Raw genomic sequence first — 17,951 nt, forward strand, 5'->3', positions numbered from 1 at the left:
GAACAGGGTTACATATAAATACAAATACCGGTGCTCCTGGTTCATTGGATTACCACACAGAGAATCCTGATCACTGGAAAGGGTGTTAAGAAGAGGGCACTGCAGATTTTAGAATGCACATTTATTGCCAATAGATTCAACGTGACGTTCGGGCTCACATGGCCTTTATCAAGAGAAAAATGCCATTTTGCTCTTGATAAAGGCAATGTAAGGCCGAAACATCACATCTATTGGCAATAAATTTGCATTCTAAAATCCGCAGTGCCCTGTTCTTTCCAGTGGGGCATGGTGGGACATGTAGTCCTGGAGTGGGGCACGGTGGTAGGTGTGGGGAATGTAAGCACACCCTCCAACATTTCCCAGGTTAAAATAGGTACGCATGCATCCATCACTCCACAATACCCTTCATGTACACCCCCATCCCGCATAGCGCCACCAATTTCCCTCATAAGACCCCTGACACCCCTTATAAGAACCCCCAACACGCCTAAAACATTTACAAATAAACAGCCTCTTCCCCTTAGGCTACGCTTATAGTACTGGCTACAGCGATGGCGATCCGTGACATCACACGTCGCTATAGCGAAGTTGCTCTCTGGTGTGCGATGTCTCTGGCAGCAAGGGGCTATGTGATTGGCTGCTGCCAGTCACGTGGTGCGGCTGTCTCTGTACATCTCAAAATCTTTTGACTACAGCAATTGTGGTCGCTGTAACGTCACACTATGGGCGGTCGCTACAGACTACATTGAGTTGCTTTGCGGCTGCACGCCGTCGCTGTAGCCAGGACTATAAGCGCAGCCTTACTGTAAGTCCAGGCTGCAGACATGGCAGGTAGTGGGGCATGATGGGAGATGTAGTGGCAGAGGGACAGGGACCGCAGGCAGAGAGACGGCAGGCACAGCATCCCCCCCACACGGCGATAGTGATAGGCCACGCTGACAACCTATCGGCGTCGCCGCAGATTCTGACCGGCCCATTGTCACAAGGATACCGGTACAAGCAGCTACACTGAATGTAGGCCAATACAGCATGCTTCAAACCAGTACAGCTGGAGGGTCAGTGAAAGTAGGGGTTCTGTAGCCCACCCTCAGTAAGGAATGGGACATTTAGTTGCAGCCATAGGGCTTAGGGTAAAGGTTTTTTAGGGTAGGGAGCAGGTTAGTATTAGGCGGGGTTTAGGGTAAAGGCTAAAATTAGTGACTTACCTTAGTGGCGAAACGTCCGCGACCAAATGTCCTAGACCACCCTCAGTACGCAAGTTGTTTCCCCAAGAGGTCAGTGTTTCTCCACAACTGCTGCTTTTCATTCTGAAGGAGCTGGTTCTGAGAGCTGCTGGACCCTTGGCCATGGCGACCCAAGCCCCCCCCTTGATAGAGCAAGTACTGAGCGTGATCCCAAAGTGGATACCAGTCAGTAGTTTACATGCTGGGCGATAATACCCACATGTATACCAGATAATACCCCTGCCCGCAGTAATCAGGACGTTAAAATAATTTATTTTGTATATGACAGCTGTGCAGATAGTCACTGCATGAACACATAGTTGGACCCATGGAAACACAGACCACGTCGTTGGGGTCTCTTTCCTCCGTGTCTCGTTCACGTAATCTGTGTACATACAGTATAACATGGCTCTGTATCCGCTTTCACACAGTTACCCCTCTGGGCTCTGTCCCGTCATATCAAAACTTTACCAAATCTTTAATCTCAGTGTTCTTCCACTTTCACATTGTCCAACCTTCCTATCTTGCACCCTGCATCCTCTCTCTCTTCGTTCACTTAATCTCCCTTCTCTCATTACACGCTTGCTTTTTGACTCTTTGCCTATCCTTTCCTCTTTCTCCCCTTCCTGCCCCTCTCTCGTTTTCTCTCACCATCTTCACTCTCACTCATCTTTCTCCACCTTGATCTCTATGAAGGAGTTCAGATCAGGGCAGTAAGCCTTGCTTCCCCTCTCTACCCCGTCCAGCTCCCCCTCCTCGTCGTCGTCGTCCTCTCTCTCCCAGTCCGTATTGTAGAGGTGTTGAGGTAGAATTCGTGTCTCTGCAGAGGGCAGTCGGTCGGAGAGGGCCCCGTAAATGCGGTTGGCTTTGTTGCCGTGTTTGGAGTGTGAGTCAATGCGGTAACAGAGCCGTGACAGCTCAGGGGCGCGGAAACGTGGCGGGCGGGCAACCCAGACCCCGGGCTCTGACAGGCTGTCCTCCTCGTCTGACATGAGCTCTTCTGTCACCCCCTCCCACAGAGTCTGCTCCTCCACTGGGAATTGCTGCACACCCCACGAGCGGTTGGCGAAGAGCTGTGGAAGATATACAGTGAGACAGACATGGGATGACAGTGTTACAGAAAGAGACAGGCATGGGGTGACACCGTGTCATGGAAAGACACACAGACAAGCAGTGACATAACATCACAGAGAGACATTGTCACTAGGAGAATCAGACGTATGTGATCACACGCTGTCACAAAATACAGAGACAAAGTTACCAGAAGACAGAAACACACAGTGACGCTCCATAACCAGGAGACAGTCACATGTTGGTGTAAACTGTCCCCCCTGAGCGTCCCTCACCCTGTATCTTCGGCTTCTTAGCTTCTTCTCCTCCTTCTCTCTCAGACTCTTGAAGGGATTCATGGAATTCCGATATTCTCTCCTTTTGGTCAGGAAGTAAGCGACACAGGCACCTGTGCCACACAACGACATGATGCGTTATACAATACCGACAGGCACAACACACTGCATTACAAATGACTAAGTACTCCTGGCCAACAACATACTGTATTATACAGTACAAAAGTAACAAAACCTTGTGTCCCTTTATATGTAGGAAAAAGCAATGCTCAGAGTAACTTAATCTGTGACGGTATTTCAGGGTCCTGGAATCGGATAGACTATATGAATGCTAATGTGCACCACATGGGGCTAGTGTGAGCTGTAAACGGGTCTCTCGACCTCACCTTTCAGCTCCTTGTCAGTGTAATGCTGAATGTTGGACACCAGCTCTTGTTTCAGCTTCTCCACCAGAAACCGTAAAACTGAAATATTCCAGGACGACTTGATACTGTAATGAGAGAGACACAGAGAGGGTTGAGAGTCAGGCACATGAAGGTGAAGAGCAGGATGAGGGCTGCGAGACGCCTGTCATACGCTTGTCTATCTCACCTCTCGGAGCCGTTGAAACGCTTGTTATTGGAGATGTGGTTGTGAAGGTTATGCACCAGTTTCTGGGGACAGAGAAGCAGAGAATTACAAAATGAGCTGTCACTACGACACATGCTTGGAATAAAAGACTTCTTCACAATGGCTATAGAAATCTCACAACTTGCTGTTAGCGCTTGTGTGACTTTGTGAGTGACGGGGGACATTGAAATTAAGCTATTTTCATCACTTTTGCTTTGTGTCTGTTTGCACCAGAACGAAGGAAAGTTGTGTTAATAATATGCAGCAAATAAATTAGCTGAAACGCCTTTGTTTTTATCACAAATCTGAGACCTAGCATGAAAAAAAGGTGCATTGTGGCTTGTAGAGCGTTATTCGTTAAACTGTGATAGCATCAGGCACTATCAAATGGAAACTCCCATTGACTTAAATGGGAGTTCCTATGCGATACTGCCCTGATCGGCACCATCGCCGTTTCATAAATAATCCCCAAAGAATCTGTAGTTCTTTTATATTAACACATGACCCTAAAAACGTCTCGTGACCTATCTAATGCACTCGCATCTACTTAATTTTGTTATCCCCTTCTCTACTACAGAGACCTGCAATGCAGAACGAAGACAAGGTGTCACATGAACAACTGCTTTCCCTTGTATCGCAATGGCACTATATCCTTGTTGCTTTGACCCTTTATTGCTGGTGGGTACAAGTTCTCCATGCCACATTCTTCCATCCCTCCCACGTTAACACACGTGCGCTCACTCACTGACAACACCAGGTCCCGTTTCCGGCGGGAGCATTTCTGCCCATTTCCATGCTGCTGGCTGGTGGAGCCTGTGTAGAATAGTGCCAGCGGCGGTGGCGAGGCGGACAGCCTCATCTCTGCTGCACCAGGAGTGGCTTCTGCCATAAGCATCCCACCGGGACTGAGCGAGCCATCTTTCTGTATCAGGAGATGGGTATGTGTGTTCTTCAAAAGCGGAGGAGCCGACTCACTCAGAATTTCCACCGTATCTCCATGAGGGCGGGAGACCGCCAGCTGCTTCACAAAGTTGGGGGCCAGAATCCTCGGGACAGGGCACTCGGGGCTTAAATAATCATCAATGATCTGTAAGAGCAGAAGCTTTAGTGATTGAGGGGAAAAAAAATCTTATTTCTACACATTGCCCTTTGAATTCAACCAAACCAATTGTCTTTTAATTATGTGATAAAGAGTTGTTCCACGCGTGTGTGCGCTGTAGCCGTCACGTAGCAGAATAAATGTCCCAATTTATGATCAAAAAATCTGGTACAGCGCGGAAGGGATGGAGTTAATATGCAAAGGGACGCCTCGCGAGAGGGAAATGCAGACACTGTCAGGCTTTGAGCGTACAAATGACAGATGGCACAAAGTTGGTCCACCTGCCAGTATTGCTGCTAACAGAAGCTGTCCCTATTAAAAGTTGCAGACGGGGTCTCCCACTGGAATGAAGTAAGGCAAAGACTGTGCATGCAGACACTGTGCCAAGATGCATTATGTACACACAACCATGCCATGAGCCTGAGGAAAAAAGGGCCAAGGCGATGAGTGGGTAGTGTGTTGGCAATTCAAACCTATGCTTATAGAAACGTTGAAGGACTGCACTGCCTAAATAACAATTATGTAAAGATGATTCATGACATCGAAACCCCCCCAAAAAAGGTGTACCCACAGAGATATAAATGATCTAACAAAAGAAAAACACATATTAAACCCGCAGAAGAAACGAGTTAAGAAATCCCCACACAAAGGCTCACTTGATGTGTACAAAAATGTATTAAAAATAGAATAGAAAACACTGTAAGGTGCATAGCGGCAGTAATATCCCCTGAGATATACGTAGCAGAAATACATGATGCGATTATACAAATTAAAACATGTCAATAGAGGTCTCACCAGGTATACCTAAGTATCCTTAATAAGAGACTGCGTACCTGGGTACTGAAAAAGGATCAGACCATATCAATAAACATGATATCACTCCGATCACTAAAATGCATACATGTATCCTTTGAGGTGTCAGGTGACACACCTATATATGTGTACTGTATATATTGTTGACAGGCACTTCGGTAGAGCCAGGCCCCCTGACAGTGAAACGTACATTGGGCTGTCAGAGCGGGCAGACTCCCCTGTTCATGATGGAGGCCCGGGCGGGCGCTGGAGCCCGCATGGTGTTAAAATTAAATCTGGAGCCACTATTTGGAAAGTGGACTGATACTTCCGTGATATCTTCTACCTATTTCACGTTCCCCTTTTTCCCAATTGTTTGTGTCGCCTGACACCACTCATAAGAAACATATATGCATTTTTGTGATCTGAGTGATATCATGCTCATTGATATGGTCTGATTAATGGGGATCTGATAAAAACCGTCTCCTACTCTCTCTTCCTCTCCTCAGTCACTACTACTCCTACTCTGTGGAAACATGTCAACCAATCCTCTCACGTCCCACAACCTGCCTCAAAGTCTCCTTCTCACCACGCACTGCTGATCACTCCAATCTCGTAGTATGCCATCTCCCCCCCCCCCCCACACACACACCACCACTCCTGCTGCACTCTCCTATGTTCTCTTCCTCAACCACACCACCAGACCAGGAGTTGGCATACTACTTTCCCCACATCCAACTCCCTTCCTCCTCCAACCCCATTGAGACCAGCTGCGTGGCTAGACCAATCTCCACCCAATGTAATATCCACCCCCCACCCCCCAAACCTTAATGGCTTCAGCTGTCAGACTGGGCCATATTTCAACCTGAGTCACATCTTATCCTATGAGCAACCACCTTGCCTTCTTGTTTCAATATTGCCCCTCATTCCCTATAGTGTAAGCTCTTACGAGCAGGGTCGTCATGACCTCTTTCTATCTGTTTGTGCATGTTTGTTATCACATGTAACAGTCTCTCATTAAGGCCGCGCTTATAGTGCCGGCCACGACGACGCGTCCGATGACGTCACCCGTCGCCATTGCGAAAGTTATATTTTAAGTTTAGGCGATGTCGCTGGCTACAAGGCCAGTGATGTCACAAAAGGGGGAGGGCAGAGGCACGGAGAAGCTCCTGATTGGAAGCAATGGCAGACCGTCGCCGAAAAAAATCAAATATCAGTGACTACCAGATTTTTGGTAGCACTGTTGCTCCGTCGCTGTCGCATGCACTTTAACCGCTTCCGACAATGCATTTGTTTTGACGCGACGGTAGCGTAGCCGGCACTATAAGCGCAGCCTAAGGATCATTTGGGATAACTGTGAGAGACCTCTATTGACATGTTTCCATTACTAGGTTGCATCATGTATTCCTGATATCTCAGGTGATATTACTGATGCTACACACTGTACAGTGTTTTTTTTAGATCTTTTTCCTATTGTGCTTTGTCTTAGCTACAATTTTTTTAATAAATACATTTTTGTGATTTTTATACGCATCATCAAACCTATGTTTCACATAAGACAGATTTCTGGAAAAATGTTACATTAGAAAAGCTGGAAATAATAGACTCTTGTTTATATTCAGAGCAGGCATAACGCTGGTGGCTAATCTTCAGTATCACTAAAACCAACGTCTCAGAGGGAGTGTTATCTACATCCCCAGACAGTCTGTGTCCTCCATCAGAGTCTGGCAGTCATAGCGCAGGACCGGAGAGACCAGTTCCCATATGACCTGGTAATGTTAGAATACAAGCTCTTCATGGACGGAATTTATGGCATTTTAAAAATGATAAGCTGCAGCAAGATAAACTATGCACTACTACTCTTACGTGGCCTAAGGATAACACCACACACAGGGTTATATTATGATTTTGTAATACAGTACATGCCCAATATTGTTGTATTAAATATATAAACACGCATGCCTGCACTCACCGGTACATGCATGGGGCTGTGGATCGGGGTTGCCTCGCTAGGAGGGCATGCATGCAAGCACCCTTCCCTAGAAGTCCTGTCCATAAGGGGTGGATGAAGCCCAGGAACTAAAGATGCAGATGCTGCACCCAACTGCCTCAGCTCCTCTATTACGACTTGTACTCCTCCGATTTCATCCACCTCTTCGTCTTCTGAAGTTTTGCACACAACATTAGTGTATGTTGGAGTTTTGGCTCTCTCCGGTTTCTCGATCATCTTTCTTAGCCCACTCACCTCCTCCTGAAGATGGTTCAGGAGGTTGCTGTTAGCCTTGGCTACACCCAGTGCGGATTCTGCCAGCCCCACCGCCTTCTCCACCCGCTGGTAGATAAGGTGCAGAAGCTGTTCACACCCTTGTACTGCTACTCCTTGACCAGAAACAGTGATTGGGGTAACTCCTTCAGCAAGTGGTGGTCCTTCTTGGGTGGTTTCACTCTTGCACCCACATTTGCCTTCATTTTGCCCCGGTGGAGGGGAGAACAGGATGGTGGCACTAAATGACATTTTTTTTCTGAAAAACTGTTCAATCAATAAGGTCTACAAGTCTTCATCAAATATTTCAGACTTGACTTTATCATTAATAAACAAGTTTTGAGATATACATTCAAGGGTACTAGTTGCTATAGCATAACAAATTTGCACCAAGATAAATATTCAGTATCAATTTTCCCAAGCTATCTACCCTCCAATACCAGACATTCCTCATTATTCTTTGTAAAAGATCACACCTAAAGTATGCAAAGTTCTGCTTTTGTGCTTCAACCCTACTTGTAAGACCTCTTCCAATGTGACCTACATTGACCTTTTTTTCTTTCTTTAAACGTATACCTTTTTGGGTCTTGGTGATATTTTCTGGGGATATTCACCTTTCACAGTTTGCTAATGGACAGATTATTTTCTGTGTAGTCTTTTCCAGGGTTGCGGTCCGTTTAAAAACGCTGGCAGTCCTGCTCCCAACTAAGTACCAATACCTTATGATTTGAACTCCCAGAAATGCCTTATGTCAATGCCAAATGCTCAACTCTGTATTCCAGCACTCTTGTATAGAACTATACCATTCGTTGATTGTATATTCCTACTGAATTCTTCTTGCTTTAGAGGGTCGTTGTGGAAGAATTTGTGGAGTATGATGAAGGCTAATTTTAGTCTTTTGGTGTCTGTGATGGAATGTTAAGGAAATAACAATATTGCAGATTCTACCATTCCATCTTTCTCCCATGAGATGTCTCTCAGTCTTAAGCGTCTCTTTCGCCATCTGTAAATTTATTTTACTACCTACCACAAGGATTTTCTGTCTGTTGTACTAAATGTAGTTTTATTAAATTTCTTTCCAGATTGTCTCCGTTTGATAAAGACATCATGTGGGGTTGAGGCATTATGTAGGCTTCTCCAGAGTTGTCTCTCCCCTTCAACCCCCATAGAGTGCTCTTATTATATTGACCTGTCTAATGCACTCCTGTCTACCTCTATTTCCTTATCCTCTTCTGTACTAGAGACCTGCAATGCAGAATGAAGATAAGGTGTTACATGAACTACTGCTTTCCCTGTATTGCAAGGACACTATATCCTTGTTGTTTTGAGCCTTGGTTGCTGGTAGGTACAAGTTCTCCATCGAGGGAGAAGTATACGCCGCATTCTTCTACCCCTCTCCGTTTACACACATATACGCAAACTCGCTGACACCAGCAGTGGGAGCATTTCTGCCCATTTCCATGCTGCTGGTGGAGCCCGAGTAGAATAGTGCCAACAGGCGGGGCGAGGCGGACCGCCTCATATCTGCTGCATCAGGAGTGACTTCTGCCATCGGTCGGTATCCCACCGGGACTGGCTAAATCTGGTATCATGCTCTCAGAAATATTTATTTTATCTATACACTTAACACGGAAAACACACATTCTCTCTACCCAGAGAGAATGGTGAATAATGCCATACCAATTCTGCTATCTGGCAAAATGGCCAATATACATTGTCTCTGAACAATATTCAACATTTCAGCCTTTCCTTGGGGTCACAACATGCCACTCCTTCCAGATTTTTGTGTCTCATAATGTGTCCCTCTCTGAACATCTATATCCCTCATGAAATGTACCCCTATGTATTTCAGAGGTCTCTCATGGGAGCTTCCTCACAATGTGATGCACACAAATTGTGTAACTACACAGTCTCTCCCAGACGGTCTCTCAGAATAGATGTGTATTTAAGCATCTCTTATTATTATTGTTCCTGTCTCCATGGACGCCCTTTTGGAGGTGGCAGTGTGAACGCCATGTTGGAGGAGCCAGTGTGGAAGCACACGCCGTGTTTTTTCATGTCTACGCCTGATTCCCTCAGACATCTCTCCTCACATTCCCGCTCAAGCGTTCCCGCGCCGCTTACTGACGCCAGCGGAGGCGGGGCGTGGCCTGTATACAACCACGCCAGCGCCTCACGTGACCACAGTGTACGCGCAGCATACAGAGGATCGTGTACCCAGCGCGCACGCGAAGCCAAGCCTACCATCCCCGCTGATTGGCGGACGGCGCAAAGGTTCCGATTGGCTGAGCGTAGCGGTCCATCAAAAAGGGAAGAAGGGAAGGGCGGTGTCAGGGGGTACTGTGACCAACGGGCTGTTAGAGATCTGCGCAAGGCTCGACCCCACTATATATTTATATACACCTCAACTACACAGATACACGCACACACAACCCACTTATATAGCCTATACATACCCCCCCAACTACACACACACACCTATATATCCCCTATATACACCCACCGATATGTCCCCTACATACACCCACCTATATATCCCATACACACACACACACACACACACACACACACACACACACACACACACACACACACACATATATACACATACACATATATATACACATACATACATATATATATACACATACATATATATAAATATATATACACACACATACACATATATACACACACATATATATATATACACACACACACACACACACACACACACACACACACACACACACACACACATATGTAGAGGTATCAGTACCGTGTTAGCCGAGCTTCAATAATCAAAAAATAAATAGATGATACCGTTCTGTGGCTAACAGAATCTCGAAAGCTCGCACAAATAAAAGCATTTCGTTAGCCACAGAACGGTATCATCTATTTATTTTTTAATTATATATATATATAATATATATATACATACACACACACACACACACACACACACACACACACACACACACACACACACATTTTACTATGGAGGGTTTTTGTCACTTTTTTTACCCACCATAACGTAACTAAGTGTGGTGAAACCTGCTTAAGCTTCATTTTGTAAAACCAGTATAACCAACCCCACACTGAGGAGACCCATTAAGGTCGAAACAGTCTGTCTGTGGGTGGGTTTACTGGCTATGCATCTTAACCCTGGCTGTGCTCAAAGTTGTGAAATGCAGCAAGCTTAAGCTTATAGGGGACCATGTTAAATGGTTTTGAAGCAAAAGGTGGCACTGTGTGCTCATTTGCATGTCATTTCCCAGAATCACTTGCTGCAGTGAAAACACTGTGTGCTGGGTGATAATGGTGAAAGGCGGGGTTGCAGATCCCCTTTCCTTGCTGTTACTTGTCACCTTCTTCAAACATCCTTTTCTCACCCCACCTTATCTAAATCTCTAAATCTCTGATTTTTTTCTGCTTTCCAAACTCTGTTTCAGCCATAGATTCCTGTGTATATCAGTATTGCCGACCTGAGGAAGAGAGGAGAACTCTCGAAAGCGTGTCCTATGACATAAATTGTTAGTCCAAATAAAAAAGGTATCACCTAATACTGAAGAACTCATTTATTCTGCAATATATATATATATATATATATATATATATATATATATATATCTCTCATACAGCAAACAAAAATACCAGTTGTGAGCACATTCAGATCTCAGACAGGTATGCAGTCCTGCTATTCCCCATTATCTCTTGGCATACAGCGCGTCCACTGCAGTCAAGGAATTCTGGGTAATGACATGCAAAGGAGCACACAGGCGCTCTTTGATTGTTATCCATTGTAACACAGACCCCTATAAGCACAAGCCTGCCCCAAAACACAGCGATGCAGCACAGCCTGGGTTAATGAAGTGCAGAGCCAGTACAACCTACTCACAGACAGGTGTTTGTATCTTTTGGGTGTCATCTCTGTGAGACTGGTTATACTGGCTTTGCCTGTAAAGCTGGAAGATATATTACACACAACCCCCCCCCCAGCCCCCAACTACATATATATATATATATACAGGCCACCAATATATATATGTTTTCTCCCTCTATACAGCCCAACTGTGTGTGTGTATGTATATATACCCCAACTACATATACATACACCATATATATCCCTTCCCTGCCAGAGACCCGCAGAGCAATGATTAACCCCTTCCAGCCAGAGATCCGCAGAGCAATGATTAACCCCTTCCCTGCCAGAGACCCAGAGCAATGATTAACCCCTTGCATGCCAGAGACCCGCAGAGCAATGATTAACCCCTTCCCAGCCAGAGACCTGCAGAGCAATGATTAACCCCTTCCCAGCCAGAGACCCGCAGAGCAATGATTAACCCCTTCCCAGCCAGAGACCCGCAGAGCAATGATTAACCCCTTCCCTGCCAGAGACCCACAGAGCAATGATTAACCCCTTCCCTGCCAGAGACCCGCAGAGCTATGATTAACCTCTTCCCCGCCAGAGAAACCCACAGCGCAACAATTAACCCCTTCCCTGCCAGAGACACCCCCCACCCCCCCCCCACCAGCACCACGATTAACCCCTTCACGATCAGGTAGTTGTAGAAAAGAGAGCCCTAATAGGAAGAGACAGAGAAAGGGAGAGAGATATACCAGTAGGGGGAGAGGGGGAAGGGCAGACATTGAATATACCTCCAGAGACCGAGAGAGTGAAAATGCCCCAGAGGAGGAGAGGAGACAGTGTGAACCCCAGCAGGGTTTTGGGGTGGGTGGGGGGGATGAATGCCTCCCCCCGTGGCAGGTATATATAAAAGGATACGTGAAGGTCAGCATGTCCCCCTTTGTATTCTTGGAGCTGTGTGTGCACAGCCGGGTGCACGGCTGGCACACGCCTCTCCCGGACCCTGATTGGTAGGCAGGGTGCAGGGGGGGGCGGGAGTTCCCTGCGTACACGGGGGGCCCTTAAGGGGATTCCTGCGGGGATTAACCCCAGCCCTGCCATAGACAGGCGTGCGTGGGCACAGCCGGCGGCACATACGTGTACTCTTAATTCCTCCGTGAGCCGGGGATACTGGAGCTTCGGAGGCGACCTTAACCCTTTCACTGCACGCAGAGATCAGCTGGCCGAGGAAACAATGATATATATATCATTGTATTTATATAAAGCTGGTGACCAATTGTTTGATTGTATAGTATAGTATCTACTATATGTTTTGGAAAGTTGTGTGTCTATTTGCTATGCATTGGGACACCTCTTAAGATATCGTAACCAAGTTTTCTATTTTGTTTCGGATACAATCGGACGCCATTTTCAATCAAGATGGCGAAGTGAACCTTTCAGGACTGCACTAATTCGCTATACATTGGGACACCAATTAAGATATCGTAACCAAGTTTTGCATGATGGTTCCTGAGATCAAGAAGCGGGTTTGTATCTGTTGCGGATACAATTGGACGCCATTTTGAATCAAGATGGGAGAGTGAACCTTTGAGAACTGCACTGATTCGCTATACATTGGGACTCCAATTAAGATAGAGTAACCAAGTTTTGCATGATGGTTCCTGAAATCAAGGAGCGGGGTTTTGTCTATTTGTCGGATACAATTGGACGCCATTTTGAATCAAGATGGCGGAGTGAATCTTTCAAAACTGCACTGATACGCTATGAATTTGGACACCTCTTAAGATATCGTTACCAAGTTTTACGTGATGGTTCCCGTCTAGGTTTCGGATACAATTGTACGCCATTTTGAATGAAGATAGTGGAGTGAGCCTTTCAAAACTGCGCTGATTTTAACCAAACTAGGTAGGATTGTAAGTACAGTATCTGGACTCAATGTAGAAAAGCCATGTTTTGCACATTAATTAACTTTATGTTGCACGCTCCATAGTGGGAACTGGGAAAAATGTGCGTGTGTTTGCGCCCGATGGAAGACCAAAAACATAGTCTACTCAACAGTTTTGGAATAAATATGTCCCTGCCCCGCAGAGCTGACAATCTTCAGCGCTAAGTAGGGAGACAGCAGGGTGTTCTGGCAGGTGTGAGTACTCTGGACGCCCGGAAGGCTTCGGTACGGAGGCGAGTATTAAGACGGGCCCAGTGACCCCGTTCTGTCCCCAACGAGGTAAAGGTTTCGAGTTTCAGCCAATGAGATCAGGGCGCGCTGGGCTGTCCTCGCCGGCAGGGTGGGGGTGCGTTAACCCTTTCAGTGCCGCCCGCTTGGTCACGGCACCTCAATGTGTCCCTCTCCGGCACAGGATGGGTTAATGTCTGTGACGGACGGCCGTCACGGAGGGGTCTAATCATGCCGATACCTAAAACCGCGGGGTCACCCGTATACTGAGTCTATCCAGACTCCACCCGCTGGGCACGTGCCTCAGTCCTACTGACTGCGAGGTATCTCGCTCGGGCCAAACGGTGCCCAACAACATCCCCTGCTATCCCTAGCCTCACTTTGCCAGGATGGTAGCATCACCCCACAGAACCATTAGAGGGCCCACTACAAGAGCTACGCTCCTATACCCGGGATACCCACCACCCAATCCTGGGAACACTAACCCCGACTACACCCTGGGAATCCTAACCCGTCTTTGTTAGGAGGGTAGCTACCACCCACAACGACTAGAGACCCCACCCCAAGAGCCACACTCCTATGCCTGGGACCCAGATCACAATGATCCAAACCCAACCTCCATTACCCTGGCGGTCTCTGGGGGCGCTGGGATCTCCACTTAACCTAGACATTTCCAGAGCTCCCAGCGAGCACCCAGCAAGTTACTGAATCACACGGCACATACAGTAACAACCCCAGCCTGAGCTCACCAGGGGGCAGCGTCTGAGCAAATATCACCATATACAGTAGGTCACAAGTTACACACACCCCTGTGTGCTCACACTCAGTCACGACAATAGGGCGATTGAACGAGGGTTTAATCTGGAGGGCACAGTACCCGGAATACACACACAGTCAGCACCAGTAACAGAAAGGGGAGGGTGTTATAACTGACAGCGTTTCACTTTTAAACTAACCAGGAATCAGTTTCACCCGGGGGAGCAGGAATCAGTCTCTGGGATGGTGCAGGGGCAGTGAGGTAACTGTGCGGGGCAGTGAGGTAACTGTGCGGGGCAGTGAGGTAACTGTGCGGGGCAGTGAGGTAACTGGGCGGGGCAGTGAGGTAACTGTGCGGGGGGCAGTGAGGTAACTGCGCGGGGCAGTGAGGTAACTGTGCGCGGGGCAGTGAGGTAACTGCGCGGGGCAGTGAGGTAACTGTGCGGGGCAGTGAGGTAACTGTGCGGGGCAGTGAGGTAACTGTGCGGGGCAGTGAGGTAACTGTGCGGGGCAGTGAGGTAACTGTGCGGGGGCAGTGAGGTAACTGCGCGGGGCAGTGAGGTAACTGTGCGGGGCAGTGAGGTAACTGTGCGGGGCAGTGAGGTAACTGTGCGGGGCAGTGAGGTAACTGTGCGGGGGCAGTGAGGTAACTGTGCGGGGCAGTGAGGTAACTGTGCGGGGCAGTGAGGTAACTGTGCGGGGCAGTGAGGTAACTGTGCGGGGGCAGTGAGGTAACTGTGCGCGGGGCAGTGAGGTAACTGTGCGGGGCAGTGAGGTAACTGTGCGGGGCAGTGAGGTAACTGTGCGGGGCAGTGAGGTAACTGTGCGGGGGCAGTGAGGTAACTGTGCGCGGGGCAGTGAGGTAACTGTGCGCGGGGCAGTGAGGTAACTGTGCGGGGCAGTGAGGTAACTGTGCGGGGCAGTGAGGTAACTGTGCGGGGCAGTGAGGTAACTGTGCGGGGCAGTGAGGTAACTGTGCGGGGGCAGTGAGGTAACTGCGAGGGGCAGTGAGGTAACTGGGCGGGGCAGTGAGGTAACTGCGCGGGGCAGTGAGGTAACTGCGAGGGGCAGTGAGGTAACTGTGCGGGGCAGTGAGGTAACTGGGCGGGGCAGTGAGGTAACTGCGCGGGGCAGTGAGGTAACTGCGCGGGGCAGTGAGGTAACTGTGCGGGGGCAGTGAGGTAACTGTGCGGGGGCAGTGAGGTAACTGTGCGGGGCAGTGAGGTAACTGTGCGGGGCAGTGAGGTAACTGTGCGGGGCAGTGAGGTAACTGTGCGCGGGGCAGTGAGGTAACTGTGCGGGGGCAGTGAGGTAACTGCGCGGGGCAGTGAGGTAACTGCGCGGGGCAGTGAGGTAACTGTGCGGGGGCAGTGAGGTAACTGTGCGGGGCAGTGAGGTAACTGTGCGGGGCAGTGAGGTAACTGTGCGGGGCAGTGAGGTAACTGTGCGGGGCAGTGAGGTAACTGCGCGGGGCAGTGAGGTAACTGCGAGGGGCAGTGAGGTAACTGGGCGGGGCAGTGAGGTAACTGTGCGGGGCAGTGAGGTAACTGTGCGGGGCAGTGAGGTAACTGTGCGGGGGCAGTGAGGTAACTGTGCGGGGCAGTGAGGTAACTGTGCGGGGCAGTGAGGTAACTGTGCGGGGCAGTGAGGTAACTGTGCGGGGGGCAGTGAGGTAACTGTGCGAGGGGCAGTGAGGTAACTGTGTGGGGGGCAGTGAGGTAACTGCGGGGGGCAGTGAGGTAACTGCGGGGGGCAGTGAGGTAACTGCGCGGGGCAGTGAGGTAACTGCGCGGGGCAGTGAGGTAACTGTGCGGGGCAGTGAGGTATCTGTGCGGGGGGCAGTGAGGTAATTGCGCGGGGCAGTGAGGTAACTGTGTGAGGGGCAGTGAGGTAACTGCGCGGGGCAGTGAGGTAACTGCGCGGGGCAGTGAGGTAACTGTGTGAGGGGCAGTGAGGTAACTGCGCGGGGCAGTGAGGTAATTGCGCGGGGCAGTGAGGTAACTGTGTGAGGGGCAGTGAGGTAACTGCGCGGGGCAGTGAGGTAACTGCGCGGGGCAGTGAGGTAACTGTGTGAGGGGCAGTGAGGTAACTGCGCGGGGGGCAGTGAGGTAACTGTGGGGCAGTGAGGTAACTGCGCGGGGCAGTGAGGTAACTGCGCGGGGGGCAGTGAGGTAACTGTGCGGGGGGCAGTGAGGTAACTGTGCGGGGGGCAGTGAGGTAACTGGGCGGGGCAGTGAGGTAACTGCGCGGGGGCAGTGAGGTAACTGCGCGGGGGGCAGTGAGGTAACTGTGCGGGGCAGTGAGGTAACTGTGCGGGGGGCAGTGAGGTAACTGTGCGGGGGCAGTGAGGTAACTGTGCGGGGCAGTGAGGTAACTGTGCGGGGCAGTGAGGTAACTGTGCGGGGGCAGTGAGGTAACTGTGCGGGGCAGTGAGGTAACTGCGCGGGGCAGTGAGGTAACTGCGCGGGGCAGTGAGGTAACTGTGCGGGGGCAGTGAGGTAACTGTGCGGGGCAGTGAGGTAACTGTGCGGGGCAGTGAGGTAACTGTGCGGGGCAGTGAGGTAACTGTGCGGGGCAGTGAGGTAACTGCGCGGGGCAGTGAGGTAACTGCGAGGGGCAGTGAGGTAACTGCGCGGGGCAGTGAGGTAACTGCGCGGGGCAGTGAGGTAACTGTGCGGGGCAGTGAGGTAACTGCGCGGGGCAGTGAGGTAACTGCGCGGGGCAGTGAGGTAACTGTGCGGGGCAGTGAGGTAACTGTGCGGGGGACAGTGAGGTAACTGTGCGGGGGGCAGTGAGGTAACTGTGCAGGGGGCAGTGAGGTAACTGTGCGGGGCAGTGAGGTAACTGTGCGGGGCAGTGAGGTAACTGTGCAGGGGGCAGTGAGGTAACTGTGCGGGGCAGTGAGGTAACTGTGCGGGGCAGTGAGGTAACTGTGCGGGGGGCAGTGAGGTAACTGTGCGAGGGGCAGTGAGGTAACTGTGTGGGGGGCAGTGAGGTAACTGTGCGGGGGCAGTGAGGTAACTGCGCGGGGCAGTGAGGTAACTGCGCGGGGCAGTGAGGTAACTGCGCGGGGCAGTGAGGTAACTGCGCGGGGCAGTGAGGTAACTGCGCGGGGCAGTGAGGTAACTGTGCGGGGCAGTGAGGTATCTGTGCGGGGGGCAGTGAGGTAACTGCGCGGGGCAGTGAGGTAACTGTGTGAGGGGCAGTGAGGTAACTGCGCGGGGCAGTGAGGTAACTGCGCGGGGCAGTGAGGTAACTGTGTGAGGGGCAGTGAGGTAACTGCGCGGGGGGCAGTGAGGTAACTGTGGGGCAGTGAGGTAACTGCGCGGGGCAGTGAGGTAACTGCGCGGGGGGCAGTGAGGTAACTGTGCGGGGCAGTGAGGTAACTGTGCGGGGGGCAGTGAGGTAACTGTGCGGGGCAGTGAGGTAACTGTGCGGGGGGCAGTGAGGTAACTGTGGGGCAGTGAGGTAACTGCGCGGGGCAGTGAGGTAACTGTGGGGCAGTGAGGTAACTGCGCGGGGCAGTGAGGTAACTGCGCGGGGGGCAGTGAGGTAACTGTGGGGCAGTGAGGTAACTGCGCGGGGCAGTGAGGTAACTGCGCGGGGGGCAGTGAGGTAACTGTGCGGGGCAGTGAGGTAACTGCGCGGGGCAGTGAGGTAACTGCGCGGGGGGCAGTGAGGTAACTGTGGGGCAGTGAGGTAACTGCGCGGGGCAGTGAGGTAACTGCGCGGGGGGCAGTGAGGTAACTGCGCGGGGCAGTGAGGTAACTGTGCGGGGCAGTGAGGTAACTGTGCGGGGGGCAGTGAGGTAACTGTGCGGGG

General features: G+C 50.1%; 1 protein-coding gene across 1 annotated transcript; it reads right to left on the bottom strand.

Annotated features, from left to right (window-relative positions):
• Positions 1-1,476: 1,476 nt before the first annotated feature.
• On the bottom strand, positions 1,477-12,227 carry C13H14orf93 (chromosome 13 C14orf93 homolog). Its single transcript, XM_075569099.1, has 7 exons — positions 12,119-12,227; positions 7,042-8,237; positions 3,924-4,265; positions 3,161-3,222; positions 2,956-3,059; positions 2,570-2,682; positions 1,477-2,296 (listed from the first exon to the last, which is right to left on the bottom strand). The coding sequence occupies exons 2-7, from the start codon at positions 7,582-7,584 to the stop codon at positions 1,886-1,888; spliced, it is 1,575 nt and encodes a 524-aa protein (XP_075425214.1). The 5' UTR covers positions 7,585-8,237; positions 12,119-12,227; the 3' UTR covers positions 1,477-1,885.
• Between the last annotated feature and the right edge of the window lie 5,724 nt (positions 12,228-17,951).

Source organism: Ascaphus truei, chromosome 13, assembly GCF_040206685.1.
Source record: "Ascaphus truei isolate aAscTru1 chromosome 13, aAscTru1.hap1, whole genome shotgun sequence".
NCBI lineage: Eukaryota > Metazoa > Chordata > Amphibia > Anura > Ascaphidae > Ascaphus > Ascaphus truei.